Source organism: Ursus arctos, unplaced genomic scaffold (genome assembly GCF_023065955.2).
Source record: "Ursus arctos isolate Adak ecotype North America unplaced genomic scaffold, UrsArc2.0 scaffold_17, whole genome shotgun sequence".
In the NCBI taxonomy this organism is placed as follows: Eukaryota; Metazoa; Chordata; class Mammalia; order Carnivora; family Ursidae; genus Ursus; species Ursus arctos.
In genome coordinates, this window is record NW_026622841.1 from 17261270 (window position 1) to 17279739 (window position 18470).

General features: G+C 40.5%; 1 protein-coding gene across 2 annotated transcripts; it reads left to right on the forward strand.

The window, feature by feature from the left end:
* The first annotated feature begins 1891 nt into the window (after window positions 1-1891).
* Window positions 1892-17785, forward strand: NARS1 (asparaginyl-tRNA synthetase 1). 2 transcript variants are annotated; one of them, XM_026496382.4, is made up of 15 exons: window positions 1892-2125; window positions 3143-3225; window positions 5454-5519; window positions 5621-5713; window positions 5799-5888; window positions 6777-6855; window positions 7896-7966; window positions 10212-10298; window positions 11479-11700; window positions 11810-12009; window positions 12427-12562; window positions 13254-13367; window positions 15427-15558; window positions 16090-16221; window positions 16703-17785. In XM_026496382.4, the coding sequence occupies exons 1-15, from the start codon at window positions 2083-2085 to the stop codon at window positions 16832-16834; spliced, it is 1680 nt and encodes a 559-aa protein (XP_026352167.1). In that variant the 5' UTR covers window positions 1892-2082; the 3' UTR covers window positions 16835-17785. The 2 variants fall into 2 exon arrangements, with proteins under 2 accessions (XP_026352167.1, XP_026352168.1); XM_026496383.4 differs by having other exon boundaries at window positions 1912-2125; window positions 3146-3225.
* Window positions 17786-18470: the final 685 nt, after the last annotated feature.

An 18470-nucleotide genomic window follows, 5' to 3' on the forward strand; every position in this document is an offset into this window, starting at 1 on the left:
CAGAAGACAGAGAGAACATTGGTGCGGTCCCCATTAGTCAGCCTCTGGGGGCCCAGGGCAGGGTAAAGAGAAATTCATCTGGCTGAGCTGTGGCAGGAAGCCCCTAAGATGGTTCCCACTGAGCTCCACCTCCTGCTATTCATTCCCTTGTGTAGTCCTCTCCCGTGTTGTACTAGGGTTGGTGTCTGTGATCAGTAGAATAAGTGGAAATGATGAAATGTTACCTCACTAATCAAGTTACAAGAGGCACTGCATCTTGGGTATTGGTTGTTGGTCACGGTGGAAAGCAGCTTTCTAAGATGGTCACCTTAATCTCACCTAATAGTCATGCCCTGGTGTAAAACCCTTTCTTTGAGTGTATCCAGGTGACCAGATTCTAACAAACAAAATATGGTGAAAGTTAGGGATGTCACTTCTGAGAGTAGGCTACAAATGACTGTAACTTCCCTCTTGTTTGCTTGCTCTGATGAAGCCAGCTGCCTGGTGGAGAGGCCCACGTGGCAAAGAACTGAGGTCAACACTCAGCTGAGTGACAGAGGATCCATCCCAGGTGAGACTTAAGAATCTTAAATTATGATGCCTGCAGTCCCAGCTGACACCTGGATTGCAGCCTTTTGAGAGACCCAGAGCCAGAGCCCCCAGATTCCTGGTCCATAGACAACATGAGAAGCCAAATGCTGCTTGAAGTTTGGGGTAATTTATTATACAACAATAGGTAACGAATACAGCTTTCTCTCTCTCTGATCGCTTGCTTTGGGAGATGTCAGCTGTCCCATCATTAGAAGCGCTATGGGGAGCCCACCCCACAAAGAACATAAGCCTTCTGCCAGCGGCCCTATAAGTGAGCCTGGTAGTGGATCCTCACCTAGCCAAACTTCGGAAGACTGCAGCCCCTGCCCACAGCTTGATTCAGGAGACCCTGAGACCCAATCCCCAGAAGAGCTACCCCTGGATTCCTCAATTTTAGAAACTATGTGAAGTAATGAATATTTGTTGTCTTAAACTCTAAATGTTTGGGGTAATTTGCTTTGCAGCAACAGATAACGAATACGTGTGTGGGCAAACAAAAAAAGTTAGCAAAGCGGGAAAAGTTCATGAAAGTGGGTGAAATAATCTTGAAGAAAAGTATTTGGTTCATATTCTCCATAGAGTCTGAACCTATGTATGGAATTATTTTTAGTTTCTTTCATAGCACAAATAAGTTTTTCTTTGACTCAGGACAAACTCTGGTATTCCACTCAACTGAGAATGATAACGTTAGCTACCCTTTATTTAGTATCTCTTATGTGCTGGACAGTGAACTTCCATCATCCTTCACAAGTGGGGAAATTGAAGCTTAGGTTAGGTAATTTATCCCAAAACACAGTTAGTAAAAGGCAGAACCAGAATTCCAACCAGGTTTGAAGCCCTAGTTCTTTCCACAACATTATTATGGCATCCCTAATAGCGATCCTTATAACTTTAAATAAAAATACCAATAATCCAAATCGTAAGTACGAAAGTACTGCACGTTCATCTATTTAAGTTACAAAGTTAAATGGCCTTCATAGTTCACAACAGGCAATGCACGTGAGACTGGACTACTCTTACGCCACTACGCCCCGCCCCACCACCATGGCTTGTGCTCAATACATTTGATGATGACATTAATTCCACAAGCATTCCAACATTTGGGGATATGGGACGAAATCTTTGGTCTTGTTTCCAAAAGGGCCCCTGCGCTCTTAGAGCTGGGGACGGAATTGGATGATTCATCAGGGAAACCAGGGAGGTAGAGACCGAAGGCAGAGGAGACTGAAGCCCCTTCCGGGTCTAGGCGGCCAGGGAGTCCGAGGGAGCCAGGGCCATGAAACCCCCAGCGCGCAGGGGCAGGTCGGCGGACCCGGAAGTTGCCTCTGCCCGGCTCAAAGATGGCGGCAGCAGTGACGGCCGCCCACATATCGTATCCTCCTGTAACCAATGGCGCCCCGACGCTCTTGTGACTCACCCGGGCGACCAGTGCATGACGTTCTGATGCAACGTCCTAGTCGAGGAAGCCGCCGGTGCACGTTGGGGTGACAAGGCGGCAGGGTATTGGAGAAGATGTCCTTGGAGGTGACCGGGCCGACTGCAGGGATGGTACTAGGTGAGTGAGGCGCGAGGACCCCTGGCTGTGTAAGTGGAGCGGTGCCCCTACGTGGGGCAGGAACCGAGCTGCGGCCGAAGGCCTGGCTTCGAGTGGGCGGTCCACCGCTATTTGTACGTGAAACATTGGAGCGGGGGGAGGGGCCTGGACCCTTGTTTGTCCCCAACTCGCTGGGCGGGGTCGGTCCCCGCTCGGGGTCCCCCATGTCCAGGGACTGGGATGGCGGCCGCCCCCCCCCCACCTCGCCCCACTGCAAACAATCTGGTGATTCAGCTGAGACTTAGTCACCGCGAGGCACTGTGAGACGTCAGAGTAGCCCCCAAATATGTAAGCTCTTCAAAGTGATCTTTCGGGAAGGACTCGTGAATTCTAATTCGCTTTCACGCATCCTCATTTATATTAAGATTTCCAAGGAGACCGTATGGTGCAGTGGGGAAAAGGGACCAGGATTGATTTCAGTGTTCACACTTAATTAGTTGTAAGGCCTTCTGTAATTCGTTAAGCTCAGAGCCTCATTTCCTTTAAAGATCAGAAGGAACTGGTGTTTACTTGACATCGGTGCACTCTCACTGGGGTATCTGATTTGTATGTTACTTTATTTAGTCCTAAGTACAGTCCTTCAAGATGGGTATTGTTTTTCCCCCTCATTTCTTAGACGAATAAGCTTAGAAAGGTTAAGTGAATTCCCAAGGGCCACTCTGGCTTTAGGGTACAACATCCAAGATTCCAGTCTCGTCTGGCCAACTTCAAAGCCTTTATCAAGTAGCTAGAAGCAGTATCACAAGTTAAAATCTGATGATTTTGGAAAGCCAAATTTGTAATTAGTATGTTTTAATGTGATGTCACTGAAATAGAGGTGTGGGAAAGTAATCATAATACAATTTCTTTTGGACTATATTTTTACTAATCAGATGCTTGTTCTGTTCGCAAAGATGAAGAATGGATGCCGTAGTTGCAGTATGAAATGACTAATAATTATTGGCCAAATAAGTAACTTACTCTCCTTTTGTAAAACAGCAGAGCTCTATGTCTCAGATCGTGAGGGAAATGATGCTACAGGTGATGGAACCAAGGAAAAACCTTTTAAAACAGGCCTAAAGGTAGTGTATCTTCTCATTCGGAAATGATTACATTTATTAATGACTCATGTCTGTTAATATGTGACTTATCAGTAACTTTATTTCAGTCACTAGATTTTGAAGATAATTTTTAGAAAAGAGAAAGTGAGGAATGTATACAGCTATGTAGCTTGAAGAGTATTGGATGAACAAATCTAAACTTAAATTTGAACATTTTTAAAGGTGTCTTCTTTTCTTCTTTATCATGCAGAGAGAGAATATGCTAAACTCACTTGAGGATTTTAGATCCTGAGAAATAATAGATTAGTAAATTAGCATTCTGTCTTCAAGCTCTAGACTCATGAGTTATTGAGTGTCTGCTCTGAGAAATGGGTCATTCTTAGTGTACTGATATAAATTAGGTCTTTGAGTTTCAAGGCTCAGGATCACATCTGGATTCTAGTGGTAAATTCACCAAAAAGCCTCTGAGGAGTCCATTTAGAAGAAATCTGGGCAGAGGCACCCGGCTGGCTAAGTGGGTTAAGCATCTGCCTTCAGCTCAGGTCATGATCCCAGGGTCCTGGGATCAGAGCCCCTTGTGTTCTGGTGCTTCTCCCTCTCCCTCTCCCTGCCACTCCCCCTGCTCGTGCTCTCTCTCTGTAAGATAAATAAATAAAATCTTTAAAAAAGAAAAAGAAATCTGGTCATGAACTTAGTGGGACTGGGGAAGCTGTGTCTTACCTTTTAATTTTTAGAAGGAAATCTTTCTCTTATTTACAGTTGTTGAGGTGATTCCTATGGCTCCCCAAAACTGACATTTAGGTGAATGTTTACGAAATGTCACTATTAGCAAAAGTGTGCCATTCTCATTGGGGGAATTACAGTTTGGCTTGAAACTTTCAACTTCCGTGATAAAAAAGGAGGGATCAATAGAGAGTGTCAGGTAGCAATGATTTACAAACATCTCTACAAAGTCTGATATTTAAAAAGAAGAACTTTTCAAAGATCCAGGTTCCCTCCTCTGCCGTGATCATTGAGTTGGGGTTAGTGTTAAAAGAAGATGAAAAGTATTTTCCAGGTCTGGAAACTAGACCTTTAGTTTTCGTGAGCTTCAGATCCTACGACTGGAGAGAGTCATCTGTTGCATTTCTTGGCTGACTTGATCAAGTAATACAAACTATAAAATACAAATGGCACAGCAACACCTGACATGTCCTTGTATTTATGGAAAGAGGCATTCTACATATAGGAATTTTTCAAATTAAATGAAGCTTAGCCTTTTATGTTCTTAACCGTTATTTTTGTTTTTGAAAGAGTTTCAGAAACAACTTCCCTGACTTTTTAGTGAAGATTAACCATTTAGGTGTGATCTGCAGTTGACTTCTACTGTCAGCTGTCTCTCCTCTGTTGTTCTCAGTATACTTCCTGCTGGTCCCCACAGCCACTTAAAATCTCTTGCTTCTAGTCTACTTGTACTGGGAAACTGTATACAGTTGACCCTTGAACAACATGGGGTTAGGGGCGCTGACCCCTGCAGAGTCAAAAATCTACATACAGCTTTTGACTTCCTTAAAACTTAACTACCAATAGCCTACAGTTGACCAGAAGCCAATAACATACCAATAACATAAACCAATAGCATAAAGTCAATGCATATTCTGAATGTTATATATATTCTATACTGTATTTTTACAAAACAGTAAACAGCAAATGTTAAAAATCATAAGGAGGAGAAAAATATATTTATTAACAGTCTTCTGTATCTGTGGGAAAAAATCTGCATATGGGGCGCCTGGGTGGCTCAGTCAGTTAAGTGTCTGCCTTTGGCTCAGGTCATGATCCTGGAGTCCTGGGATGAAGCCCCACCTCAGGCTCCTTGCTCAATGGGGAGTCTGCTTTTCCCCCTGCCCCTCACCCCACTTGTGCGCTCGCTCGCTCTCAAATAAATAAATCTTAAAAAAAAAAAAATCTGTGTATAAGCGGATCCATATCCATGCAGTTTAAATCCATGTTCAGGGATCAACTGTATTCTGTAGCTGCACTTGCTAGAATTGTTTGTGAAAGAACCCAAGGGCTTCTACTTTAAGCAAAGGATTCTTAATATGTCCAACCAGTCATTCTTTCTGCATTCACTTTTGGCTATTGGGATCTGTATGCTTTTCTTGGCTCTTGATGTTCTAGATGGTTGAAGTTACCTCATAATTAGGATGTTATTTTGATTTCAAATATTGTAGAATGCTAAATTTTCTTTTTCTCCCTTCCCACCCAAGGCTTTGATGACAGTAGGAAAAGAACCGTTTCCCACCATTTACATCGATTCACAAAAAGAAAATGAGGTAGGATGAGCCAAAAACTCTACCAAATTATATTTTGTAAATAAGTTTTCGTCAGAACATAGAGGTTCTTGAAAAAATTAAATATTTGTTTTTCTCTCTAGAGGTGGGATGTTATTTCTAAATCACAGATGAAGAACATTAAAAAAATGTGGCATAGGGAACAAATGAAGAGTGAATCCCGGGAAAAGAAAGAGGTGAGCAATGATTCTGCCCCGTGAACATTTTGAAGTTGGAATACTAGATACCGTGTTAACAGACTGCTTTATTGTTAAAAATTAGGCGGAAGACAATTTGCGGAGAGAGAAGAACCTGGAAGAAGCAAAGAAGATTACCATTAAAAATGATCCAAGTCTCCCAGAGCCAGAATGTGTGAGTGTGACACATACTGTCCCAAATATCATGGCCGTGCCCTGTCAGACTGTCAGTTCTATGTCCGAGGGCCGGGCCACTTGGTTTGCTCCTTGGCACTGTTTGCCCTTCCTTTCCTTTTAAAAGGGATAGAGAGAAATAACGTCTTAGCGTTAGGAGGCTAGTTCTTTGGGGGTTCATTTTACTGTAAGGTTTAGTAATTAGGTGTTGAATGATTCCTGTCCCGCCTAAAAGCTAGCTAAGTGTCCTCCCTCTCTACATGTCCATTTCCTCACCATAAGATGAAGAGGTCAAAATCCATGATGTTGATGATTTTTTTAAATAGAGAAAACATTCTGTGATTTTGTGAATCGGATTCCTCTATTTTCTCTAGAACAGATGTTGGGCTATGACTGGACATGCTTAGATTTCAAATAGTTCTTACTGCTCATGGATCATCATCTTTTTCCTGTGTCCTTAAAGATGAAGCTGTCTTTGCCACCTTCACCCTCTGCTTCCTGTACTCCTCTCTGTCCTTCCTCCTCCAAACTAATAGCTAGCCTTGGCGAGCTTCTACCTTTTGGTGTTGGGAGGGACTGTGAGGACAGGAAGGGCTCCTTGCAGACTCATGTTGTTCCTCTTATGAATTCATTTATTCATTCGTTTTATATAGCAGTATCTGAAATTCCAGATGGTTCTCAGTGTCAGTTTTGTACTAAGAGAAAGAAGACTTGGATTTTTTTTTTTTTTAACCACTCCAATATGGTGAACGTTTGTTGTAGAATGACTGTTGTTTTGCATCATTTGTGAAATTTTAACACTTTACCGCCATCTATCTAGTATTAGTGGAGAAGTTGATATGTGATAAATTACATGATTGGTCAGATGTTACTGATTTCAATTTCACAGGTGAAGATTCATGCACTAGAAGGATACAGAGGCCAAAGAGTAAAGGTGTTTGGCTGGGTCCACAGACTGCGTAGGCAAGGTAAATGGTACAGCTTTTCTTTTCTCTCTCTTTAATTTTAAACATCCCTTGTCTAGATGAAGAAGAACATAAAAACATTTACTTAGGTGGGGGATATTTTTGGTTTGGGATGCTAGTTTGTGAAAGAAGATAGTGAATTACATCCTAAATTTGTTCTTACATGACTATTACAGGTTTAAAAATTATTTAAATGCTATTTAACTGTAAGCAGCCACAGAGATCAGGAGTATCCAGTAAATATTTGTTTAGTTGAATTTTTTTTTTTTTAAGATTTTATTTATTTATTTGACAGAGAGAGACAGCGAGAGAGGGAACACAAGCAAGGGGAGTGGGAGAAGGAGAAGCAGGCTTTCTGCCAAGCAGGGAGCCCGATGCGGGGCTCGATCCCAGGACCCTGGGATCGTGACCTGAGCCGAAGGCAGACGCTTAACGGCTGAGCCACCCAGGTGCCCCTGAATTTAATTATTTAATGAAAAGCAGGGGATGTATTACAGGAAGGGCAGAGCCAAATCTGAAATTAATTCATGGCAGTGTTGGCTGTTGTAATTAGTGTGTTTGCATTCTGCTTCTCTCAGTCCTAACTTTTTGCTTTCTTATTATTATTTTATTACACATATTTTATTTTAAGTAGTTACACGTCCTTCATAAAAAGAGATGGGGCATAAATCAACAAAAGAGTGCTCACAGGCAGCCGTATTTCTGCCCCTCTCACCGAGGGCACAGTACTGTGCTGGGCATTGCAGAGGATTCAGTAGTGAATGAGACGTACTCCCTCGTCTCACGTCGCTGAAGGTCTTGCTTTCCCGTGATCACGTGGCTCATGAGGCTCACGTGGGATTTGGAACTACAGTGAAGAAGGTGAAATGCTTTACAGATGACAGTGACATTTCCGACGGCCACTTGAGAGGAAGGGGGCCACGAGGGAGGTTTGAACTCTTAACATTGAACCATGCAGTTACCTGTTAGAAGATTAAATTATGAGAAAGTACTTTTGAGTGCCTTGAGAACAGCTGGGCTTCATTTTTCTTTCTCATTTTTAGGAAAGAATTTAATGTTTCTGGTGTTGCGGGACGGTACAGGCTACCTCCAGTGTGTCTTGTCAGATGATTTGGTAAGTACTTTTTCTTATTTGTAGCTAAATATTTGATATTTTTCAGGAAGTTCCTTTATTGTTAGTTTTGGGAAGTTTAGGATCTTTATATATATTTTAAACTGTTGTAGAAAAAATTTCCAGCACATAAAAAATAGAACAGTACAGTTGACCATTGAGCAACGTGGGTTTGAACTGCCTGGGTCTGCTTGTGCGTGGATTTTTTTTTTTACAGTACTGTGAGTGAATTTTCTCTTCTTTATGAGTTTCTTTTTTTTTTTTTTTAAGATTTTCTTTATTTATTTGACAGAGATAGAGACAGCCAGCGAGAGAGGGAACACAAGCAGGGGGAGTGGGAGAGGAAGAAGCAGGCTCCTAGCGGAGGAGCCTGATGTGGGGCTTGATCCCATAACGCCGGGATCACACCCTGAGCCGAAGGCAGACGCTTAACCGCTGTGCCACCCAGGCGCCCCTCTTTATGAGTTTCTTAATAAAATTTTCTTTTCTCTAGCTTTTTTTAAGAATACAGTATAATATAACATATAAAATATATGTTAATTGGCTATGTTATAGGTAAGGCTTCTGGTCAACAGTAGGCTATTAAGTTGTGGGAGAATCAAGTTATATGTAGATTTTAGACTGTGCAGGGGGGTCAGCACCCTTAATCCCCAGATTGTTCAAGGTCAGCTGCATAAAGAAACCTCATGTGCTCATCACCCAGCTTTGGGAAAGTCAGTTTTAGCTGCTGTAATAAAATACCATAGACTGGGTGGCTTATAAACAGCAGGTATTTCTCTCACACAGTTCTACAGGCTAGAAGTCGAGCTCAGGGCATCAGCATGGTCATGCTCTGGTGAGGGCCGTCTTCCAGGCTGCACGCTGCCAGCTGCTTAGTGCATCCCCATGTGTCAGAGAGCAGAGAGGGGGAGCAAACCCTCATCTCATCCTGTTCACCTGTCCAAGGGCCCACTTCCTCATACCAGCACATTGGGCTAGAGGATTTCAACATAGGAATTTTGGAGGGACAAAAACATTAAGTCCCTAACAAGTAATGACTAATATATGGCCAATTCTGGTCTACTGCTCACCCCTTTAACCCCCTAGACATCGTATTATTTCATATAAATAGATTTGCATACACATCTCCAAGAAAATATATTTTTAATACAACCACGCTAATGTTAATCACACCCTCCCCAAACAAAGGCAACTTCCTAAATATCCAGTCCGATTCTCCCAGTTGATTCATAATGTCTCTTTACAGTTGTTTGGTTTGAATGAGAACCCAGACGAGATCTGTGTATTGCATGGAGCTGATGTGGCTCTGAAATCTTTCAGTCCTTAACTGTTCGCCCTTTCTGTTGTCTTTTCTACCCAATTTGTTTTTAAAAACCTGGTTGGTTGTCCCGTGGAACTCCTCCATTCCAGATTGGTTGGTTGCATCCTGTGAAGGGGTCATTTAACGTGTTCCTGTCCTCTGTATTATAAATTTATCAAATTCAGGTTTGGGGTTTTTTCGCTTTGACTTTTTTTTTTTTTTTTTTGGCACAGCTACTTCATGGGCAAGGTTGTGTGCTGCTCATTGCCTCACATCAAAGACACATAGCGTCCTCTTGTCTTTTTTTATGATTTTATGATAGTGGGTTGAAGTGTTGGTAGCCTGATCCCTCCATTATAAAGTCACCTGTCACTTTTATCCTAATGGTTTTAGCAAGTGTTGATGATCATAGTCCAGGTGGATGGTTTTTTTATTTCAACAGTCTGAATTTTAAAAAAAATAAAATGAGCTGTTCACATATTTTTAAGAGATGTGGGCTACTGGCATTTGTGCATATGTATATATGTAAAATATCTATTTACATACATATATTTTTTTAAGATTTTATTTATTCATTTGACAGAGATAGAGACAGCCAGCGAGAGAGGGAACACAAGCAGGGGGAGTGGGAGAGGAAGAAGCAGGCTCCCAGTGGAGGAGCCTAATGTGGGGCTCGATCCCAGAACACCAGGATCACGCCCTGAGCCGAAGGCAGATGCTAAACGACTGAGCCACCCAGGCGCCCTACATACATATTTCTGTGTAGATGAGTCCTCCCACAAGAATAGCTATTCTTTATTAATACTAAAAAAATTGATGGCCATCTTATTTTACTAGTTTTAGACCAGGTAACTTACATGTAAGTAATCCGCTTAGCTTTCTGTACATCAGAACGTACATTTTAATGTAAATGTGAGTAAGTAAATTTGAACTTTTATTTTTTTGTAGTGTCAGTGTTACAATGGAGTCGTCTTGGCCACTGAGAGTAGTGTTGCAGTGTATGGAATGCTAAATCTGACCCCAAAAGGCAAACAGGTGAGTAGATTGAATTTCTCACTGCATGAGTAAGTGTGTTTGTTCTCCAGCGTTTTTATTTGTACTTTTGGTATTGGGCAAATTAATACACAGATGTGGTGTATTTGCTAAATTTAGAATGCCTTTTCCTTTTCCAGTGAAATATGTACACTGTACAACTCATATGATATAACAAACTCAGGGACTTCCAACCTTATAGAATTCCTAAATATTTCATGTAGTCATTTTGCTGTGGATGCATGAATAATTTTTCAGCCAGGTGGAAATAAAAACAATCTACCCAAAAAATTTCAGGAGAGAACAGTAATCTAAATCTGAAACTTTCTGAATAGAATTTGAAAGTCTCTTTAAGGAAAAGTTAAATATAATTCTGATACTCCGAGAGTTGTTTCTTCTCCAGCCAACAGGCACATAACAGTTACTTGTTGGTAATTACTTTTCAAATAATCGCTGTGGTTGTATTTGTTGGCTGGGAAAGAAAACAAACAAATATGACCTACTAACCACCAGAGGGAGCCCCTAGAGTCTTCCTTAATAGACTAGAAATGTCGATATCAGAGAGTCTCCCAGAGTTGATGTAGAAGAACCTACATTAAGCGTGAATATCTGATTTGAGTTCGCTGAAGTAATGTGATTTGCAAAACGGAGTTGTCACGTCGTGTTACTTGCTATCCAGGGTTTGGCACCAAGATAATTGTTATTCCGTGACGTGTGGCTTCTAAAATGAATTGCTTTTAATGGAATTATGAGGGAGAATTTGAATTTCCATCATATATCTGTTCCAAAGAGAAACAGCTTTCAGTAAAACCTTTGCATTTAAGGAGTTTTTCAATGTCAATGAAATGTTATTTTAAATTATCAGGGAAAGGTTAGGAAGATACACCAAATGATAACAGCGGTTAGTAGTTACTCCAAGTTGCAAGATTATCATTTATTTTCTAGTTTGTGCTTTTCTACTGTTTAAAAGTCATGTGTGTATTCACTCTGAAAGGAATATTAAATATCAAAATACCAAAATAAAATCAGATTAGTGGGTCTTTGTGTCTAGAAGGGTAGGCTAATAATGATGAGGTCTAAAAATAGTTTACCAACAGTTTTGACATAAATTAAAATCTCCAATAATGTTAGTTTTTTGTCTCCTTCTTTCTCCTTTCTCCCCTCCCCCCTTTCTAAAATGGAGGCTCCCGGCGGCCATGAGCTGAGCTGTGACTTCTGGGAACTGATTGGGCTGGCCCCTGCTGGAGGAGCTGATAACTTGATTAACGAGGAGTCTGACGTGGACGTCCAGCTCAACAACCGACACATGATGATCCGGGGAGAAAACATGTCCAAGATCCTGAAAGCACGTTCCGTGGTCACCCGGTGCTTCAGAGATCACTTCTTTGATAGGGGGTACTATGAAGTATGTGTTTGTCATCTTTTGCAAGCAAACGATACCTCCTGCCATTTTTAAACTTGAATGGCGGCACTCACAGTCGCCCTTTGTTTACTCCTCTTCTCCATTTGAACAGGTTACTCCTCCAACATTAGTGCAGACACAAGTGGAAGGAGGTGCTACACTCTTCAAGCTTGACTACTTTGGGGAGGAGGCATTCTTGACTCAGTCCTCTCAGTTGTACCTGGAGACCTGCATTCCAGCTCTGGGAGATGTATTCTGTATTGCACAGTCATACCGGGCAGAACAGTCCAGAACACGAAGGCACCTGGCTGAGTATGGAATTGTCTATTTATTTTTATTTAAAAAATTATTTTTAAGAAAATATGTTTAGAGAAGCCGTCTTTATGTAGGCAAATGATGACTGTGCAAAAAAATTTGGTATATTAAGAGGGTGTTTGGAGGGCAGTTCATCAAGTTAATGGAAGCTACGTATGACGTTTTGCCTCCTAGGCCATAGCTGGCCGTGTTCTCTTCTTTTACTTTGCCTTGATCCTTGATATGTTAAGAAATAAACAAGAAATCACTATTCAAGGGGGAAAGGTAGGGGCTCTAAAACTAATTTGCTGAGTTGGGAGTTGATTAGCAGTGCTGGAATTTTACATTCCTGGGCAGTTTTGCGATTTTAATCTTTTCTTGAGAGAAACTTGGCAGAAAAGAAGAGCGGCTCTCAGCTAGTGTTTTGTTCTTCAGATACACTCACGTGGAAGCAGAATGTCCTTTCCTGACCTTTGAGGAGCTCCTGAACCGATTGGAGGACTTGGTTTGTGACGTGGTAGATAGAGTCTTGAAATCACCTGCAGCGAGCATAGTGCGTGACCTCAACCCGGTAGGTGTGCTGTTTTATGGAAATGCAAAATCATGGGTTTTTTTATTTTTTGGAAGGTAATGATGTCTTCACCCTCAGTTTTTGTAGATTTAATGGCTTGGCGAGCTTTGAAATAAGTGATTAATGTGTGTGTGTGTGTATATGTATATGTATATGCATATATGTTATATATATTTTTTGAGATAAAATTGCTAAATAGCATTATATTCGTTTCAGGCATACAGCATAATGATTGATAGTTGTATATATTATGAAATGATTTATAAGTCTAGTTAAACATCCATTACCAGACATTGATATAATTTGTTCTTTCTTAGGATGCAACCTTGTAAGATCTACTCTGTTAGCAACTTTCAGACTTATAAATAGAGTATAGTTAGCTATAGTCTCCTTGCTGCACGTTATATCCTCAGGACTGACTATTTTATAACTGGAAGTTTGTACCTTTTGACCACCTTCACTCATTTCTGTGCTTATATTTTTAAGATTAAAATTTGGTACTAGTCATTGTGAATTATTTTATAATATTTTACGTAGGAGGAGGTTGTGTGTATTTTCCATTTTTTGGAATGTCCTCATTGTTTTCTAGTCTGAAATAACATTTTACGCTAATGACGAATAGTTTTTCTTAAACGGAAATTTTAGTGTTACGGGTTCTTTATGTACGCTCTGTTTTTTCTTTCTGTTGTAGAACTTCAAGCCTCCCAAACGGCCTTTTAAGCGGATGAACTACTCAGATGCTATTGTGTGGCTGAAAGAACACGATATAAAGAAAGAAGATGGAACTTTCTATGAATTTGGAGAGGTATGCCTCACTTGCTGTTTCCAGGGTGGCATTGTGCTTAAGTGGATTGCTGCTCAGGTCAGTGAACCAGTAATGTAGGAGGCAGCTGCTTGTTGTCAAAGAGATGGTGACCCCAGAACCTCCTCCTTGGGGTTGTCAGGGAATTCACTGGGCCAACAGAGGTAGGAGAGCCAGCCTTAGAACAGTACGTTTCTGTAGTGTTCAGTAAATACTGGCGCCGTGGTAGCCTTCACAGCTCATCTTTTACCTTTTTCCTCTTCTCCCGTCGTCAGTCCATGCTCTTGACTTACTCCAGTGGTAATTCTCTAGGCTGGCAGGATGCTTCAGAAGGCTGTACACTTGAAAATTTCATGCAAAGTGTTGATATGTATATATTCATTTTATTTGTCTGGAGAAAAGTATCTGGCTCTTTCAAAAAGGATGGCTCCCCCAACGGAGTGTATTAAAACTCCTTCATGTGGAGAAGAGTCAAAGAAGAAAGTAGCTGTTGGTTAAACTGCAAAACCAAGAGAGAAGGCCTGGCGGGGGAAGGTGGTCTGGTGTCCCAGATACACTGAACGGATGTATCGGAGGTGTAGACTGTTGGCACCGTTAAGCCCACTTCCTATGCATCTAACCATTTCTTACACAGTATTTGCAAATCCATTTTATAGATAAAATAGGAAGAACCACTGGTAACCAGAGTTTTGTTTTATTTTTAGAAGGAATTTACAGAAAGAACAAAGAGTACATTAGACCTATATAAATTATTCCTAAGTTTCATGAATTCAGTTGGTGGTATATAATAACAAAATTTTGTATTAAAAATGTAAGAAGTGTTATTACCTAAAACTTAGCAAAGTGGCATGTTGGAGTGGAAAGAGCCCAATCTTTGGAGTAAGAAGCCCGCCAGGTGGCTTAGCTCCCAGCTGTGTCCTTACTTCTATATGACGGAAGGCCAGTGACCCTCACCCTCTGTTCCTTGGAGGTCACATCTGCTTTGCAAAGTTGAGAGGATTCAAAGCTAAATTCTTGGCATGGTGCATGGCTCAGGAAGCCCTTGATGCTTGTCAACATTTGTTGTACACTGATGTCATCCCATGCACAAGAGGAGACCAGAGTACACGGTCTTCTGACTTTTTGGAATGTGCAGTAAGACTGTTTCCCCCCAGTTAAATCATACTCTAGTGTGTAAAGCAGATAAAAGCTGAGAGACCAGAACTATCCCACTCATCTCGCATTTCCTCTCTTTACTTTAGAGAGCACAGGCCTCCAGGGACTGGGGCTTGATGCCAGCTCTGCCAGGTGATTGCTAAGCTCCATTTTGGTTCTTATATTAAATAAATCAATGAGTCTTGTTGAGTTCTCTCAGTCACTTTGTACTGGGACAAGAGTTTTCAGTTTTAACTTGAGTTGATGTGTGGTTTACAGAAGGATGTTTTGAGAGAGAAGCGGATCATTTCCTGGCTAGGTATGCCAGGTGTGGTTACACTTAGAAGTTTCATACTGATTATTTGTCTTACGACTCTGTCTTACTCCCATTGAAGCCGTATAGATTTACTGTAACAGGAAGAAAGTACAGATAACAGGGAAGGTTAAAGATTGGTGTTATTAATAACACATTCTGTGCATAGACCAATGATGTTCTGGAGCATTCACTGATTATCCTATGCCTTATGGGACTAAGTGGGCCACGTTTGCTTCAGAGCTAGATAAAACTGGCCACTGAAAAAAACTACGCAGTATCTAGTCCCAGTGATAATGGCTTTGAATGGTTTGTTTTTTGTTTTTTGGGGGCTTTTAGGGGGGTTTTCATTCCTCAAGCAGCATGGCGCTTGAGATATACTGTAGAAGGAAGTGGATCTTTTTGCAGTTGGTTTAATAACTGTGTGTGAGTTTTTAAGCTACCTTTATTGTTTTTGGAAGAAATTGTTGCTTCCACCCATGTGTCTGGGTTGTGGATGGTGTGTATTCTCTGCTCTGCTACATGAATAAGATGAAGGCTGCTAGGCGGTGAGAGCTGCTTCTGTCTTGTGGCCTTTCGAGTTGTAAATGTTAATGAAGTCTTGTTTAACCTCAGGATATCCCAGAAGCTCCTGAGAGACTGATGACGGACACCATTAATGAGCCCATCTTGCTGTGTCGATTTCCTGTAGAGATCAAGTCCTTCTATATGCAGCGATGTCCTGAGGATTCCCGCCTTACAGAATCTGTCAGTTTGTGATTCAAATAGTATTAGTAATTTTGCTTTCTAAGGGGGGTGGGGACTGCCACTGGACTAAGAGCTCATGGCAGATATTTCATTACACATCTAGCATGGCAGTATTTCAAGAAGTGGCTTTTGCATGAGAGACTCTGGACTCTGAGAAACAAACTGAGGGCCTCAGAGGGGAGGGGAGTGGGGGAATGGGATAGACCGGTGATGGGTAGTAAGGAGGGCACGGATAGCATGGTGCACTGGGTGTTATATGCAACTAATGAATCATCGAACTTTACATCAGAAACCAGGGATGTACTGTATGGTGACTAACATCATATAATAAAAAAACATTAAAAAATAATAATAATAATAAAAAAGAAGAAGAAGTGGCTTTTGTCCTCCAATTGGGCTTAACATAGCTTGTTAAACTACAGGGTTTGAATATTACATGACCATAGTGCTCGTTTAGCTAGGAGTTTGGTTGTGATTTTCCTTGAAACTATAGCCTGGTAGTAACTGCATTTTATTTACTTCTCTTTAAAGGTTGACGTGTTGATGCCCAATGTTGGTGAGATTGTGGGAGGCTCAATGCGTATCTGGGATAGTGAGGAAATACTGGCAGGTTATAAAAGGGAAGGAATTGACCCCACTCCCTATTACTGGTACACAGATCAGGTAAAAACAGTTTTATTTTTTTTTAACACTCTTTAAAATGTTTTCATTATTATAGTTCTGTATAAATTGGAGTTTTTAAAAGGAGAGAATTCAGTGTGCTACTTTGGTGTTTGAATGAGCTGTATTCAGTTTCACAGTTATAATGTTGGCCCGTGACTATTGCTAGTTTTGTCTTTGTCTAATAGTATGCTGCTGAGTTTTTAAAATTTCGTTGTTAGATCCTACCAATATCTAGTGCTGTCTCACATTTTTCTCTGATAAACGGAGACATTGTCTTAGTTGAAAAGTTTGAAATCTCTTCATTCCACCTAATCCCTGGTTTATTTCTCATACCAAATCATTTCTACACATGTGGTCCATGAAAGCACATAGATTAGAGGTTAAATTCTTAACCATAAGCTAACTCATTTTACATTCGAAAATTTTAAATACTTTGACAAAATTTTAAACATCTATTCTTCTCTCCCTTTTTCTTAAACAGAGAAAATATGGCACATGTCCTCATGGAGGATATGGCCTGGGCTTGGAACGGTTCTTGACCTGGATTCTGAATAGATATCACATCCGAGACGTATGCTTGTACCCACGATTTGTCCAGCGGTGCAAGCCGTAACTGATTCCTCCAGAAGCATTAAGGAAAGAATACAGTTTATGAAAGGAACAGACTGCCTCTTAAAAAAAACAAAAAGCCAAAATCTTCCCTTTTTTATTCCATTGGTGTATATCCATTTCTTTTTTCTCCCACGAAAAGCAATCCAAATCATGTGAATATCAAGTGACGTCGGTGTTATTTTAAGAAACAATATCCATCACAAAGTCTGGGGGAATTATGTGGCATGTAACACTACAGTTGTACGTCCATTTCAGCATTTTATTCAATTGTAGGTTATAATTTTTGCATCATATATACCACATATATACTTAAACAGATTTTAATTATGATCTAAGACATTCCAGTAACTTAATCTTCCTGTCCTGTTAAGTGTAACTGGAATTCTTTAATTTATGTCATATTATTGTATAGGCGAGTTAGAACAAACATCTTGGGGGAAAATCGACAATGTGGTGTAAAAATCTGCTCGTGTTAGAACAGTGTAATTCATTGATACTGAAATCAAACGACAGTTTTGCATTGGTTATTAATCTTTTCTAATTCTGTAGAGCTGCTTATAATTCTAAAGCATATGAGTTGATGTGGAGAGATCTGTAAAAACATGGGAATTTTGCATTAATTTGAAATAACAGCAAATTTTTTTTTTCCGTTCCTTGCATTAGTTTAAGCTAAAAAGGCAGAGTGATCTTTTCTTTTTCCTGGTAGTTTCTAAGTAATTAAGAATAAATAAGTTCCAAAAGAATTTGCAGCTGGAATCTTAATGACAACTGTATGTGGCCGTTTGACTCTTCCTACACTGTGACTTTAGATCTAATCTGCTACCTTATTAAGTCCTAGCAGGCTTATTGAATGGCTTCATTTCAGATTTGGTTCATTTCTCTCCCAAAATGCATGTCATGTATTCTCAATAGGCTGTATTCCCAGCAATCAATAAATGGGCGCACATAAAAACTATTTGCTGGCTTTGATTTTTCTAAAGCTGAACACCTCAGTCTACATTGGTTCGTGTGTTTTGCATTTTTTAAATCTTTTTTTCATGATGTATATATGTGAAATTAGATATTACTAAATTTAGTAGGTATTACTAAAAACACACGGTAATGAAAAGGAACAATTTTTAAAAATTAGGTGTAGGTCTAGTCACGTTTTGTAATCTTTTTTGTGTTATTTTTGGACACATTAACTTACACCGTATTTTTTAATTAAGTGAAATGACAGATGGAAATAGGGCATTTATAGTATATTTGGCCTGTATCTTTAAATAAAAAATACTTGTAAGAATGTGAATGAGCTCTAATTGGATTAATCTAGGCAGTTCATTTGATCAGAATTTAAGAAAGAGGTTAGACCCAATTAACCTAAATTTTAATTGTGCAAATGAATTGAGAGTTTTAAATACAGAGGGAGTGCTGTGGAATTGGATGGGGATAAGGGCGTCAAGGTCATGGTGACATCATGCCAAGAATCTGAGCATGGTGAGCAGCAAACCCCATACACATGGATTTTTTTTCCCTTGACTGTGTCATTGTTGCTGCAATCTGGTGTCCTAGCCCCGTCCCGTGGCCCTGCCATGTGTCTGGCCACAGACACCCCAGTTCTGAGTTCCTGCCCCTATGGGACTCTCCTCTCATGGCTC